The sequence below is a fragment of the Monodon monoceros genome, unplaced genomic scaffold, assembly GCF_005190385.1.
Source record: "Monodon monoceros isolate NGI ecotype Baffin Bay Population unplaced genomic scaffold, NGI_Narwhal_1 Super_Scaffold_12, whole genome shotgun sequence".
NCBI classification, from domain to species: Eukaryota; Metazoa; Chordata; class Mammalia; order Artiodactyla; family Monodontidae; genus Monodon; species Monodon monoceros.
Genome location: NW_021703768.1, coordinates 115,458,944 through 115,475,474, shown reverse-complemented (window position 1 = coordinate 115,475,474; position 16,531 = coordinate 115,458,944). Strand labels below are relative to the sequence as shown.

Here is a 16,531-nt window from a genome sequence, read left to right as displayed (position 1 = left end):
TAATTATATCATGCATGTTTTTCATGTTACTAAATATTTTTCAGAATATTATTTTAATGGCTAATATTCCATTGTATAGCCATGACTTAACTAGTTTGCCCTGATGTTGAACATTTAAGTTGTTTTTTAATTTAAAACATTAAGCTAAGAATGTTTCCCCACTCTTGGTGACCAGTCATTTTACTTGTTTATTCAACATATTTGAAATACGTCCCCCCTGCAGGGTGCTTGACCTTTGCAGAGAGGGGAGACTCCAAAGGCCAGGATGCTCAGATTTAGAACAGTGGTTGAGCCCCTAGGGCTCTCTTTATGGGAAACTACTCCTCCCCCAAAGCTTACCAGTAGAAGATGTAGAAGTGTAAATGAGGAAGGTAGAATCCACAACTTTCCTAGTCTCTTGCCTTGGGGCCCAGGTCCTTGGTGTACAGACACCCCAGGAAGCCCAAGTTAAGAGAGCAAACACACTTTGAATATGATTCAAGTTCGAAGGGCTTGCTTGTTCCTCAAGTTGCTTAGGTTGCATTAAAATAATACTTTACAAATTCAGAAATCTGGATTCTTTTCCTATAGGCCAGTTCTTGGGTCTCAATTTTATTATCTGTCAAACACTGATATCAAGGGGGTTGGATATTTCCAGTTTCTCCTTTTAGCCTTGTGTATAATTGGGATATAGAAGCAGGGTTTCTCATTCTCTTTCTGATCCTAAGGTTTCCAAGGAGAGAAATAAAAGGTCTCAATTAAATATATATTCTAGAAGCATTTATTGCAGAATGAAGATGAGTTCCCAATCTGGGAAAATAACAAAAGAGAGTTGTTCTATAGCTCTTTGGGGGAAAATCCCTCTTGGGGGGCCTTGAGCAGGTAAGTTGTAGTCATCTGTCCACTTACTGTAACCATCCCTTCTCCATGGCTCCAGAGATAGTTTCTGAGCTGGAAAAGTCATGAGGTTATATTGGGTACTGGCTTCCCCAGGGTTGGGTGGGGTGAACTTTTCAAAAGTGCATGTTGAGGTAAAAAACCCAACACCTTATATACCTCCCTCTAGGCAGGTATGTAGCCTCTGCCCCACTTATCTGTATGAACTTGTAGTTGGTCTTTCTGGAGCTTGCCAGACTAGGGGAAGGTTGCTCCTTCAGGACTCTGGACAGAACTCTCATTTTTGGCTTCCATTCTCTGATTCTCAGCCATACAGCTGGGTTGGACATGGTCTGAAACTCCAGGGGCAAGTACTTTGAAGGTCTTTTTGGATATGGACCCCAAACCAAAACTCCCCCTTTAGCAAACTGCAAAATTACAGGCAGAAAGACCAGGAAGTAACTTGTAGGAAAGATGAAATGGGGTCTACCCAAGTTAGGAGGCCCAGATTCCCATTTCAGCTCTGTCAAGAACATGCTGTATAATCTTAGGCCTCCATTTTCCCATGTACAGCAGATATCAAGAGGACTACAGATCAACCCTGTGACTTTCCAATTGTTTTTCTTATCTCTTCTCTCCCAGAGAAAAGCTGTGTCCCCCCTCCATTGTCATGCAACTGAGCAAGTAAGTTCCTGTGGGGTGCTATCGTGTGCTGCCCTTGCCCTGGGACCAAGCACTGCCTGGGGAGCGCGTGCAGTAGTACTTGCTCACCACATGCCTACACTGGTCACACTTGACCGTGCAGCACCACTGGAATTTGCAGTTACAGCTGCTTATAGCCTCAGTTCTCTTCTCTTCCACCTGCAGGCCACACTCTGTACACAAGCTCCCGCAGCTGCATTGCTCCCACCTGGATGTATTGTGGCTGTTCTGCAGACACTCCCGACCCTCTGTGCCATAGATGCCCAAGCTGGAGTTGCGGGTGCAGTAATCAGGCGATTCCTCTAAGAAGATCAGCTCAGCTTCTGCACTAGGAAGGAAGGCCTCAGTGGGTGCCCAGTGGCCCTCGGCACTGTTCCCAGCCCTTAGCCGTCGCTTATCCATCTCAATTTTCAGTGCCTGGTCATACTTGGCCTTTAGGTAGTTGCCCATCTCCCGGAAGTTAGCCAGCTGCAGCCAGCATGTCTGGATGCTACAGCTCCCCGAGATGCCATGACATTTGCAAGTCCTTTTCATGGTGGCTCTCACTGCCTTCACAGAGAGAGAAAGAGAGAGGGAGGACAAAAGGAGATTGGCTCTGGGTAGAGAAGACCAAAGGCTAGCAATTAATGGAATATTTTAGAGTTGTGCTTCTTAACTTTAGAGTACATTAGAATTATGAGGGAGGCCCGTAAGAAGATCTGGGCCCTACCTCATATCTTCTCAATTAGGAAGTTCAGAGGTTTAAAGGCCATGGTATTGGTGATTTTAACGTTTCCCTGAGTGATTCTTATGGAAGAAGTGAGGCAAGTGTTGAGAAGGTTACTGAAGTCAGGTAACCTAGGCTGAAGGCCTAACTTCATCACTTGTGAGCTTGTTTCTCTTTCTGCCCATAAGAATAAGAATGATCAAGAAAGTAATTTGTAAATTAAAAATGAAAAACATGATCATTGGCACTGTTATTGTGTTGAAGCTGGGGGCTAGAGTATTTGTGGGTATTTGGATTTGTCTTTTGGGCCCCCTCCCAGAGGGAAGGAAGCTTTGAACCCCTACCCCCAAGGCGATTACCCATGGTTGTAATTGCCTTGAAAACCTCTTCCCTTTGCCATGGGCAACCAGGACATCTAGGTATAGGCTCAAAGGGAAATTTCTATGCTCTTAGCTTCTAATACAACTAGACTCCAGATTTCAGTTCAGAACACTCCAAGGATTGCTACCCCACCAAAAGTCTTGAGGGAGATTAGACCTTCCAGAGAAGCTTAGATCAGTCCCAACCCCTCCAAGCCCAGAAAGACATTAGGACATAGGTTGTATGATAAACCCCTGTTAATTTCCTAGAAATGCAGTTGAAATGGTTAAAATTTTAAGTCATGAAAGCAAGGCCTTTGTTCTGTATTGTTCTGTGTTCTCAGAAACCTGCCTGTAGAAGGAGTTAGCATATAAGGTTTAGTGATAAAAGGACTAGGCTAAAAGATCTGTGTTCATTGCCTGGTTCTGATACTTATTAGTTGTATTGCCTTGGCCAAGCCGCGGCTCTGCCTTAACTGGCTTTGTCATCCAGAGAATGGGGGTAGCTATCCCAGTCCTGCTGGGTGGTGTGAGGATGAAACATGTATGAGACAGGTCTTGGTAAGTTGTGAAGGTCTGTATGGATGTGAGGCTTTTGTAAATACTGAGCCTGTTGGCTCATTGGTCAACTCTTATACGTACCAGCCTGCCTGCCCTGTTGTTATGAAGATTCATCAGGGCTCTGGCATCCTTCCCCTTCTCCAGACTGTCCACGAAGAGTTTGGAGATTCTTTCCCCAAACTCTACATTGTCGCTGCAGCCTCCCCAGATCCAGCCATGGCCTCCTACACATAAGGAAAGAATAAGTTCTGTGTATAGCTTCCTGCTAAGTCCCTGGAGAAGAGTCAAGGTCATTTTAGCTGACATAGACCATCCCCAAGAGTCCTAGAAGTGTGTAAAGCTATAGCTAAAGGTGAGACAGGGAGGGAATTCCCTGGTAGTCCAGTGGTTAGGACTCCGCACTCTCAGTGCCAAGGCCGGGGTTCAATCCCTGGTCAGGGAACTGAGATCCTGCCAGCCACGCAGGGCGGCCAAAAAAAAAAAAAGGAAAAAGGTGAAACAGGAAAATGGAGGTATTTTGGGTGGGGGTCGGGGGGAATCCTATTCCCAAAGCCAACTGCCCACCCTTCAGGTACTCCCCAACTCTAGACAGTTCAACTCTATACCCAAAGTAAAGGTAGGCACGCTGGGGCTGGCCTAGAGGATCTCAAATGTTCACTGCAGTTCAAACATTCTAGAATTCTGTACCATTATGCTACAGTAGTCTTGTTAGAGCCACCTCCTCCCTCATTAGTGACAAATCTAAGTCTCTTAGGCTGTCTGCAGATAATTGGGTAGCTCTGGATTATGCACAAGTCATTCTAAGCCTGAAATACAAGGGTTAGCTTTAAACTCTCTTTGGCCTCCTCCTTCCTAGATGCCTTGTTGGCTTTAGAGCTTGGTGCTACTTGCTGGTCCTGGAATCATGGATCCAGCTCAGTTCTTAGGAGGGTCTAGATCTAGGAGCTCCCACCAATGAAGCTGCTGCTAGAGTCTAGGGGTTTGAAGAAGCTGTGTCCCTCAGCCTTTCCCTGGAAGAGTTTAGCCTATGCTCAGCTCTATACCCTTCACCTCTTCCCACCCCCATCAGAGAGCACAACTTACCTGTTTTTCCATTTTTTGACTCATCACAGCCACAGTTTTCAAAGTCACCCATGCTACAGTTCTTGGTGATGGTGTACATGACTCCAGCAGAGCTGATAGCATGAATGAAGGAAGTCTCCCTGGTGGCTTTGGAAAGAAAGAGGGGGCTGGAAACTAGGACCCTGATGACCCAAAGAAGAGTTTTTGGAAAAGAAATGCCATTTCATTTCTCTCTCCTGTCCCCCTCCCTCTTTGGGTTTATTAAGAGAATGCTCTTCTACTTGAGAGAACAGTGCATGCCTTTCCAGCATCCTTACTTCATCCAGGCAGGAATGAGCATCCCCATGCTACAGATGGGGAAAGTAAAACCCAGAGATAAAGTGATGAGACCAAGGCCACTCTCCTCACCAGTTATGGTGTTGGGACCAGGACACTATCCCCCTGATATCCAGCCTAGGCCTCTGTTCATTAGCCATTGCTTCTTGTCCTTAGGCAGTGAGGACTCAGAGCTATGAGGCTGGCTTATGAAAGTGAGAAGGGTATTTTCTTCTCTCTGACATGGAGTTGGAGCCAGGTAATAATCATCATGATAATACCTACCACTTACTGAGCTTGTATCTTCCTAACTCTTTATAAACATTGTCCCATTTTACTTCTCATCCTATTTGTATACCCCACAGGAAGATACTTCTTTTCCTATCTTCTTTACTCCCTTCCCCCTAGCTTTTCTCAGGCAACTCTTCATTAATAGTTTCTACATAAACAACTTTCATGCAAAGTACTATACATAGTTACAAACAACTGCTCACACACACACACACACACACACACACACTCAAGTTGAAGCATAGCTCAATGTGTGATCTCTCAGTTTCTCTGTTGTTGGGATTTTATGACAGTTGAAACTCCCTTAGGGGCTGCAAACACAGAGCCCTTTCCCCACTTTTGTTTCATGCAAATCAGTACAAGATAAGTGTGTACAAACACAAATACAGACAGGCATTAAAAAATAGAGTTATTACATTTCTATAGAGATACCTTTGTATTCACCTCATTCAACCCTCACAACACTCCTGGTGAGCTAAACAGCTGACCTTATTGACCCAAATGACAGCACTGAGGTTGAGAGAGGGAGAAGTAACTCACTTGAGGTCACACAACAAGGAAGTGGCAGATCACTGCTAACTTTTTCATTGCACTGTACACATACATGTTACACATACATATATACTTCAAGCCCAACTTCATGGACATATACCCCCTTGTACAGGTGCACAAACTTACCACTTCTCAGCCTGTTGTGAGTGGAAAGCTGGAGAGCATTTTCAGGGCAGTTCCAGCGTTCCCAAGCAAATTGGAACTTACACTCCTCAATGCCACTCTGGGCACCCAGGGCCACACTGGTGGTGTAGGTCAGATAGGCCTGGCAGAGGGAAAAGGATGTGAGCTTCAACCCTGGCTCTAGTCAGGTCGTCTGGGTCAGAGGGTGCAAGCAAGACTCAAATGGGTTAGCTCTCCATTAGGGAATAATCAATCATATGTTCCTCTGGGTGGGTGACTTCTGGCACTATCTCCCTTCCCCTCTTTTCCTTCCCCAAAAGAGTTCCCTTAGGAACCTGGATGGGTAAAAACAGGAGCAGGAGATCATCCTACCTTGGGACCTGTTATCAGGAAATTGTTCACTGACCTACCAAAAAGAGAAAAAGTGAGGTAATGGTGAATGGGGATGAGGTAGTAGAAGCTTCCTTGGTGAGGAGGGGGGGTGGGGGGGAGGGAGAGGGAAGGACTTACCAGGCAGAGGCACTGAAGGTTGCATAGCATATGCCCACAGCCACCCTGAGCATAAACAAGTCCCCCATGGCCCTTCCCACCCCCAGGGGACCAAGTCTAGCCCAGGGCCAAGTCCAGAGAAGTGAGGAGAGGGCAGGATCTTTCTCAGTATTTATGTAGGGAAATGCTGAATGGCCAAGGGGGAAAAAATCAACAGCTCTTCTCATTTGTCCCTCACTGGCAGGGCTGTAGGAGCCACTGACCCAATGGGGGACCAGGGAGGAGGGACTCAGCCCAAAGCCTCCAAGGGAAGCCCCGCCCTGCCCCGCCCTGCCAGCCCTTCTTCCCTCCCAGGCTGACGGATGGGCTGAGGCCTTTCCCTACCCAGGAGGTTTCTACCCCTCTATAAGTCAGACTTTTGTCTCTTCCTGCTTGAGGGCTCATTTTTCAGAATCTTGTAGCCCAGAGCAAGCAAGTTTCCTAGCTCTGCTAATTCTAAAGATAGGTCATCTATCCCTCAAAGTTACGGTGCCCTCACCCGTTAATAAGACCCCACTCCTTACCCTGCCTTCCTCCTCAAGGTGTTAATAATTATAGAGGAACTCTACTTGGGGCCCTCTCCTACTCATTTTACCCAAGCAACCAAGTGCACCATTCCTACCTCCTCCCTTGGTGACTGTAAAGTCACGTGGGACCCTGGAGCAGACACACTTCAGAGGCCACCTCTCAACAGTCCCTTCTACCATATTCTACCAAAGTAAGTTCTGGTAAATTTCCTTCATTCCTAGTAGGTCTACCATTTTATATTTGTTAGAGCTCTAGTCTGTTAACTGCTTGTATATGTGAGAATCAACCTTTGGGCCACCCAGGGCTATATTTCAGAAGACTGATGCCTTTCTTTCTGATAGCACTTTGTTGCTAGGACATAAGCTCCTTAGGCAGGAATCTGTCTTTAAGATTCACTTTGTATTCTTAGTGCTGAAGAAGATGCCTGGATGAATGAACAAATGAGTGAAGGAATGAATGAATAAAAGAACTTGTGGCCCCTAGGAAGAACCCGAAGCAATATTAGGTAGGGTCAGGGACTGCAATGAAGGGGTGGAGACCTTCCTTGGTTGGTGAAACTCTTTTCTAAGGCTGGGGAAGGCAGGCTAAAGAGATGCAGAGGAAAGTACAAACCGGAAGTTACAGTCCTAACTCATTACTCTGTGACCACAATCCAGATCACTTCACAGCACCCTGGACTGGATTTGGATGAGAAAGGGAGCTCAGAAATCCCCCCACCAAAGGAGTTCCAGGGGCCAAGGAGTCCCCAGGCCTTTTTAGAGCAGTGAACTCAAAGTGTGCGCTGGGATTAGTGTCAGCCTGCAAACTATTATCTTTATGTGAGAAGATAAGTACAGAAATGAAAATGTTTAGAAATTTTTATAGCAGTTTGACAGAGTGATTTTAGATATGTTGAAATCTTATAAGAAATTTGGGCTCCTATTCTGTGTCTTTTTTTCTGTTTCATTTTTCTAGGAGGATGGGTATGAATGTCTCAAATGCAAAATGTCCTTAATGGACTAAAGCTCTGGCTCTCAGCCCAGCAAGCTCTCTACCTTTCCTTGCTTGTGGGATTCTCTCCTTGGGGAAGAGAGGTGTCCCACACTGAGTTACTTGGGAAAAGCACACTGAGTTTTGCCTCAGTGGCCTTTTCTCTGTTTCCTACTTTTCCCAATCAAGAATCTAATATTTACACCTGAAACTGATTTAATATTGTAACTGAATGATACTTAAAAAAAAAAAGAATCTATTGTTTAATTTTCACTTCTTAAGACAGCAGAGTTGATTTCCATGCCACTGACTGTGTGTTCAGAACAGGGGTCACATTAGACCCAAGGAATCTCCCACACCCCTTGAAAGAGTTTTAGGAGTGATCCCACATTCACTTCCTGTGTATGAGTGACTGGGTCTTATTCTTCTGTGCTCCCCATAGCACTTGGCATTTAGTTGGTGCTCTATAAAAATATTCTTTAATTTTCTAGGAAGGAGAGGGGAAGGTGGTGAGCTTTTTGTGTGTAAACTTTGTGCTTGCTCCTGCTCACATTCTCTAAAGATCATATAAATTCTCTAAAAGGAATTTAGGATGTTAAAGAAAGGCCTCTGCTCCAGGTATTAGGAGCCTTGGATGTTGGCCACTAATTTATTATGTGACCCTGGGCAAGCTATTTACTGTCATGTGGACTCAATTACTTCATTTGAAAAATGAGAGAGTTGGGAAGATGTTGAGTGTTGAATAACCTCTAAGGATTCTACCAGCTCTCTTACAAGCTATAATCCTAATTTTATGATTTACAAAATTTATTAACCCCAGAGGTGATTGTAGGCCAGAGATGGGAAAGTCTTGTCTTCTCCAGCTGTCAGCATGGGAATCTTATGTGTCTTTAAATCCTTCAGTTGGCCATCTGGATAAGCCTGTGAGATGGATACCTGGAGGGCAACCAATGGCTTCTTCAGAGTGCTTTGGGACTCTGTCTACATAAGACCGTTGTGCTGGACTGATCATAGTCATTCATTGTGGGAGAGGGTCTCCTGGAGGGAGAGAAGAGCCAGAGATTGGTGCTCCACACTGAAGTTTACACATCATTTATAGCCAGCTTGTGCATCCATTTCCTTAACCTCAGCTCTATTATCTCATTAGTTTTTAAGTGACGGTTCAATTCTTTCAACTGTTGGTTTCTCTCTTCTGGGAATGGAAATCAGGAACTGAAGACCAGAGTAGACGACAATAGTGGAGGTAGAGTGGGCCTATGACCAGACAGAATAGTAGTATATCTGAGCTAGTGGTGTGCTGGTAGATATTCAACAACCAGTTTCTGTGTGATAGGAGACATGATTGGTAGTGTTTGCTGATTTGCATGGTGTAAATACTTCCACCATGGCTGATTTCAAACTACCATTGTGGACTTGGGAAGAGACAAATAGTGGCACATCATTATACAGTATTTTTATCGTAGGTATAATAGATGTAATTAACCTTAAGGGTATAGATAATAGTAAAATCTAGTAAAATAATAAGGAAGTGATAAATTTTGACTACTTATCTTTGTTTTTGTTTGGCCATGTCATGCAGCTTATGGGATTTTAGTTCCCTGACCAAGGATCGAACCCCAGGCCCCGGCAGTGAGAGCACTGAGTCCTAACCACTGCACGGCCAGGGAATTCCTTTTTATTTTCCCCTTTGTTTTTAATATAATTAATTTATTTATAAGTTTAATTGTAAGTTTGTATAATTTAATTTTAATAACAGCTGTGTTTAACAACCAGTTTGCAAAATTCCTAAAAATTTCACAATAGGTTCTCTGAGACTGGACAAGCTGCCTCCCACCACACTGCTGGATCCCTGTATCCTCCCTCTAGGCTACTGGGAGGTAAAGTGCAAAAGATTTCTCTGTAGAATTTAACACCAAATATTTGTTTGTTCCAGTTATGTGCAAGGCTTTAACCTTTGCTGAGCCAAAGTCTTGCTATCTGCCCTCAAGGAGCTTAGTATCTAGTAAAAAGGAGATAAGGTCTGTATCTAACTATAATATAGGGCATCGAGTGGTAGGTGGAATGCAATGAATAAATGCACTGTATTCCACTGGAATGGTATTCACAGAGCTAGAGAGGAGTAGGACGGGTTAATCCTGAAGGCCCCTTCCACCTCATGTTCCAGGATGTTGAGATACCAGGAGTCTTAGGGGAACACTGGGGGCAGTAATCAGTGAGGAGTAAGCCAGAGTCACCCTTGCTGTGCCCAGCTTCAGGAAATCTAGAGACCATTTATAGAGGCATAGAGTGTCTGAGCTAGAGGCTCCCATTTTTACAAGGATATAACTGAGGCCCAGAGAGAGAGGATTTACTCAGGGTTACAGAGTGAGTTGGGGCCAAGAGAGCCTTGATGCTACCATCCTGGTTTGCCCAGGACTGAGGTGTTTCCCGTGGTATGGGACTTTCAGTGCTTAAACCAGAACAGTCTTGGGCAAACCAGGATGGTTGGTCACCCTGCGGTAATGGTGGTGTGCATCCTAAGCTAATGCTTCTTCCAGATGCACATTCTCACTAAACTCCCCAGATCCCTGGTTCCTCCACATTTCTTTTCCAGGCTCCTTTTTCAGGGCTTTGAGACTAGAGGGGCTGCTTAGACTATGGAGCAAGTTGGGGGGTGTGGGAGTTGAGTGAGAGGGTGGAGAGAGGGTGGAGATGGCTGGAGAATGCCAGAAGAGAAAGAGATAGGATTTCTGACTTTTAACACTCCTCTGCTAATTAGATAAGGGGTGGATATGGGGGGTAGAGAGAATGAGCCTCCATGCATATTCTTCTGAGCAGTGACACTGAGCAGAGCTCAGGAATTTTTAATCTCTGGTCTCCACCCCTCCTCCCTGGAAGCTTGTCTCTTCCCACCCCCTGGTGACTCCCAGTCCAAATGCCACAGCTGCTTGAGCTCCTGACCCTCCCTTTGACCCCCCAATTTAGCCTCAGTGACTTGCAAAGTTCCTCAACAATATACCCAGGGAAGGAAGAGGAGAATACTTCAATTTTCCCTTTGAGATCTAGGTTTCCAAGTGTGGGAAAGAAAATAGGCCTTCCTGTGTGGAAAATGGGAGCAGTTGCTGGAACACATGGGCCTGTGAGGGCTGGGGTACATTAGAGGGGATAAATCTGCAAGCCATGACTAGCTGTTTCTTGCTTGAAGGTATATTTCCTTCATCAGTTGGGAAGCTCCTTAGGGCTTGCCCTTGTCAATCCCAGCCACACAGGAATCTCTCCAAGGATAGCAGAATATTCTCCCATCAACTGAGGTGCCCAGGTGGCAGAAGCTGCATCATCATTAGCCTAGAAAGGTTTGGAATTGGAGGGGCTCATCCAAGGAGAGATTTTGGTTGGCTAAAACCCCTTTATTATATTTTTTATTCTCTCACTGTTCAAAACTCCCATCTCTGGACATTAGATAGGACACAGAAGTTCCAAGTTAATGTTTCTTGAATGATTGTTGTTGAAGAAAGTACAGAGACGATTGTGGAATTTTATTAGTTTTCAGAGAAGTATGCATCCATCTATCCATTTATTTATTCTAAAAATATTTACCTACTTAGTTCAGGCTAGTATTCAACACTTATGGGTCTAAGATGAATTATCATTACTTGTTTTTATCCTGGAGGAGCTCTTAGTCTGGTCTGAGAGAGAAAAGCTTAAATAATTTATAACAATACAGTGAGATAAAGTACTCTGGAAAAGTTGGAGGGGGAGTAAGGATAATGAGTAAATCTCCATAGACAGGGACTTCTGATAGAGACCTGCCATCTGGTGGCGATGAATGGTACAACACGCTCTTTGTTGCTCTGATGTGGGATTCAGTATTGCAAATTTCAGCCTTGAGCACCTGCCCAATGGGTAGCCAGCCCAGTGGTTGGCACTGTGATGCATATACATTAAAGCTTCTAAGATGACATTGGTCCTTAAAAAACTTGCAGTGTGCTTGTGGATATAAAGCATAATTGAAAAAGTTATCAAGCAAACAACATTATATTTGATATACACACATGAACAAATATACATTAAAAATATGTAAATGATTAATTGTTACCTAAAAGTAAACAAAATGGAAATATGTAAAGTAAAAAATGAGAGTCTCAAAAAAAAAGAGAGTCTCCCCCATCCCGCTCCCTGTGAGTAACCATTATGAACAGTTTAGTGTGGATTCTTTGCATGTACAAATGTTGGTAAATACATACATAATTTAAAAAATAGAATTGTGTTGTTATTCCTCAATTTTGTTTTTAAACTTTTATATCATGGACCCCTTTCTGTGATACTACATATTAATCTAACTTGTTTTCTCTTAATTTTTATATTGAATAAAAAATTAAGCATGTTAATATGAGTAAGTAGTCTATAAGGTTTGTTAGGAAAAGCAGCAGCCTCAACTACACCCACACCGTCCTCTCAAGAAGCAGCAACTTTCAATTCTTTTATCTGCTGCTATTAGTGTTATCTCCATGTTTCTAAAAAGCCTATTCGTGTCCTATTTATTGTTTTTTTTTTTCAATTTTAGGTATTATTTGTTGAATTCCCACCATGGATGATGAGGATTGGCCTTTCTTTTCTTTTCCCATTTACCAAATACAAATGCACCTTTCTCATCTTTCCATCTCCTCGTATAGTTAAATTTACTTAGGTCAATATTGAATGTTTACATTATGATCATGTATACTATTTAGAGGACAGTCATGTAATAAATCAGGCTTACTTTTCTTTCCCTACATGTCTTTTTGTTTTCCCTGGAATTAATAATTATCTGTTTTTGTTTGCTTAGTTTTCTATGTAAATTCTGCCCTTACCCAAAAGACCTCTCATTTAACTCTCAGACTTGCTCCAATCTGGCCTAGTTACTTCTCTGCATACTGCATAGCTGTCATCCTAGTGTCTTCTTTCACCATCAGCACGAGGGTTCACTTTGCTTCTCCACTTTGTTGCACATCCTGTTTCTTAAATCTTATGTCTTTTTATCTTAGTTTACTCCCTCATTTTGGTAGATAACATTTCAGTAGCTTCCTGAGAAAGGGTGCATAGGAAGCAAATTTTTTGAGACCTCACATATCCAAAATGTTTTATTCTACTCTCACTTGATTGATATTTAAAATTTTTAAATTACTCTTTTGGTAAGGTATAGAATTGTAGATTGGAAATAATTTTCCTAAAGAATGTTGAGGTAAGTGTTCCAATGCCTTCTAGTCTCCAAGGTTGCTGTTGAGAAATCTTATGCCGTATTGAATGCTAGTCTTTTGTAGGTTACCTGTTCTTCTTCTCCCCACCCTCCTTAGAAGCTTTTAGAAACTTTTCTTTATCCCCAGCACACTGAAGTTTCGCAATGATGTGGCATTGGTGTAGAACTTTTTCCTTTTTCGTGTTTAGTACTCATGAACTCTTTCAATCTGTAAACATGTCTTTTTGGACTGGTAAACTTTCTTATATTATTTCTTTGATAATTTCTTTCATTTTCTATGTTTTCTTTTTCTACAATTATTTTTTGTGTGTGTGTTTGGGGAGGCGGAGTTATTGAGCCTCCTGGACTGATCCTCTCATTTTATCTCTTCTTTCCTGTTTTCCATTTTTTTCGTTGTTTTATTTTCTAGGAGAAAATAAGAGTTTTCTCATATTCTTTGTTCTTGTTTCATGATCGCAATAAAAAAAAGTTTCTCAAGACTTTTTTTTCCTGGTTTCTCAAGACTTGTAAATTCAGTTGCTTTCCACCTTTCCAAATTTTATTTTCCCTCTACTTTTGGCTCCTCTTTGACTTTGGAGTTTTGTGCTTAAAAAAAATCCCTTTTCTATTTTGTGAGGAAGGGACAATAAGTGCATGTATTCAACCTGCAATGTTTAACTAGAATACACATACTTGTTGTTTTATGTCAGATTTCTTAAAAATAAAATTTAAATTGGGGAAGTGAAATGCAGCTGGGATGGTCTGAGTAAGATCAACTTCTGCCAGTGCTTAGCAGGGACTATCTTCCAGCAGCTGACTTGATCTCTCCCTGCCCAACCCAGGAAATAGAACCAAGGAAAAATCAGGACAGATAATGAAAGGACCATTCTTAAGTACTTGGAACTATTAAAAAATGGAAGAGCAGATTTAACATTTTAGTTTTAACATTATAGTGAACAGTGCTTCTTTCTAAATGTTTACAAACTTCTCTAACTTTTTCTTTCACGCTCACTGTTCCATTGAAACTACTTTAGATTACCAGTGATCTCCACATTGCCGAATCCAGAGTTGTTGTAGATCGTTCAGTCTCCATCTTGTAACCTTCACTTCTTTCAGCTTCCAGGACTCCAGAGATGATTGATTTCCCTTTTACCTCTGGCCACTCTGTCTCAGTCTGCTGGTTCCTCTTCATTTCTCAGACCTATTAATATTGGAGAGCACTGAGGCTCATTCCTCAGACATCTTCTACTTTTTTGTCTGTATTTACTCCCATATGGTGGCTATCCCCAAATTATATCTTTTTTCTTAAATTGTCCTCTTGTGCCTTTAAGAGCCAACCCTATTCTTGGGATGGCCCTCCTAAAATGAGAGGGAGATTGCTGCATGTCCTGCCAGACTCCAAAATTATATCTTTAGTCAGACCTCACCTATGCTCCAAACTTGTATATCCAGCTGTCTGCTGGGCATCCTCCAGGAAGGCCTAATTGGCTATCTAGCAGGCATTTCAAATGTGACATGTCCAAAACAGAGCTTCCCGTTCTCTTCCTCTTCACTCTCAATCTGATCCTCTAACCAGTCTTCCCATCTCAATAAATGGCAACTCTGTCTTTCAATTGTTAAGGGCAATTCTAGGCTCCTCTTCCTCACACCCCATATCTACTCTGATAGCAAATCTTACCAACACTAACATGCTAGGTATTTTACATATTAATCTTGTTTATTGTCTGTTTCTCCCAACAGAACATAAACACCATGAAAACAGAATTTTGTCAATTTTAGTCACTGTTGTATCCTCAGGGCCTACAATAGTACCAGGCACATAGTTGACATATAGTAAATATTTGTTGAATGAATTTGAAAAGATATACATTCTTAGAAATGTTTAAAGGTTTAGTGAGGCATAACTTACATACAGTAAACTTTATCCTTTTTAAGTATATAAAAATTTTGACAAATATATACAGTTATGTAGTAACCACCACAATCAACACACAGAACATTTTCATTATCCCAAGTTCTTTTGTGCTCTTTTATAATCAACCCCTACCCCATCGCAGCTCCTGGCAACCCCGATCTGATTTCTGTGTGTGTATGTGTGTGTGTGTGTGTGTGTGTGTATATATATATATATATATATATATATATATATATATATATAAAGCTTTTTCTTAGAGCAGTTTTAAGTTTACAACAAAATTGAAAATGAGGTACAGAGATTTCCCATATACCCCCTGTCCCCATACATGTGTAACCTCCCCTGTTATCAGCATTACTCACCAGAATGGTACATTTCTACCTACACTGACCCATCATAATCACTCAAAGTCCATAGTTTACATTAGGGTTCACTCTTGATGTACATTCTACGTATTTGGACAAATGTATAATGACATGTATCCATCATTATGGTATCATATGGAGTATTTTCACTGCCCTAAAAATCTTCTGTGCTCCACCTCTTCACTCCTTCTTCCTTCCTGACCCTCCCACCCAACGCTGGCAACCGCTGATCTTTTTACTGTCTCCATAGTTTTGCCTTTTCCAGAATGTCATGTAGTTGGAATCATACAGCATGTGGCCTTTTCAGATTGGCTTCTTTCACTTAGTAATATTCCTCCATGTCTTTTCATGGCTTGATAGCTCATTTCTTTTTAGCACTGAATAATATTTCATTGTCTGGACATACCACAATTTATCCATTCACCTGCTGAAGAACATCTTGGTTGCTTCCAAGTTTTGGCAATTATGAATAAAGCAGTCCAGGTTTTTGTGAGGACATAGGTCTTCAACCTGTTTTGTAAGAAACAGCCGAACTGTCTTCTAAAGTGGCTGTACCATTTTGCATTTCCTCCAGGAGTGAATGAGAGTTCCTGTTGCTCCACATCCTTGACAGTATTTGGTGTTGTCAGTGTTTGGGATTTTGGCCCTTCTAACAGATGTGTAGTGGTACCTCACTGTTGTTTTATTTATTTATTTTTTAAATATTTATTTATTTGGCTGCATCGGGTCTTAGTTGTGGCATGTGGGATATTCAACGAGGCATGCGGGATCTTTCATTGCTGTGTGCAGGCTATTCTCTCTAGTTGTGGTGCGTGGGCTCCAGAGCATGTGGGCTCAGTAGTTGTGACATGCAGGCTCTCTAGTTGTGACGTGTGGGTTCTAGAGCACGCAGGCTTAGTTGCCTTGGTGGCATGTGGGATCTTATTTCCCCAAACAGGGATTCTACCCACATCTCCCGCATTGGAAGGCAGATTGTTATTAGAAGTTCCATTCTAATCACTGGACCACCAAAGAAGTCCCCTCACTGTTGTTTTGATTTGCAATTCTCTGTTAACATATTGATGTGGAGCATGTTTTCATGTGTTTATTTGCCATCTGTATATCTTCTTTAATGAGGTGTCTGTTAAGGTCTTTGACCCATTTTTTAATTGGGTTTTTGTTTTCTTATTGTTGAGTTTAAGAGTTCTTTGTATATTTTGGATAACAGTCATTTATCGGGTTTGTCTTTTGCAAATATTTCTTCCAGTCTGTGACTTGTCTTCTCATTTCGTTGATATTATGTGTTTTTTTCAACCACAGTTAATAATAATATAGTGGTTATTTGTTCCACGAAAGTTTGATAGAACTCACCAGTAAAACTCTCTGAACGTGGTACCCTCTTTAAAATAGAAATTTGAGGGACTTCCCTCGTGGTCCAGTGGTTAAGAATCTGCCTTCCAATACAGGGGATGCGAGTTCGATCCCTGGTCGGGGAACTAAGATCCCACATGCCAGGGGACAACTAAG

At 42.3% G+C, this 16,531-nt stretch overlaps 1 protein-coding gene and 1 non-coding gene across 2 annotated transcripts; both read right to left on the bottom strand.

Moving 5' to 3' along the window:
• Positions 1–1,121: 1,121 nt before the first annotated feature.
• On the bottom strand, positions 1,122–6,299 carry WNT8A (Wnt family member 8A). The gene is made up of 6 exons (XM_029218261.1): positions 6,037–6,299; positions 5,899–5,932; positions 5,530–5,668; positions 4,267–4,392; positions 3,265–3,407; positions 1,122–2,106 (listed from the first exon to the last, which is right to left on the bottom strand). Exons 1-6 carry the CDS (start codon positions 6,240–6,242, stop codon positions 1,558–1,560), a joined length of 1,197 nt encoding a protein of 398 aa, XP_029074094.1. The 5' UTR covers positions 6,243–6,299; the 3' UTR covers positions 1,122–1,557.
• A 7,755-nt stretch (positions 6,300–14,054) lies between these two features.
• Positions 14,055–14,170, bottom strand: LOC114893516. Its single transcript, XR_003792934.1, has one exon.
• Between the last annotated feature and the right edge of the window lie 2,361 nt (positions 14,171–16,531).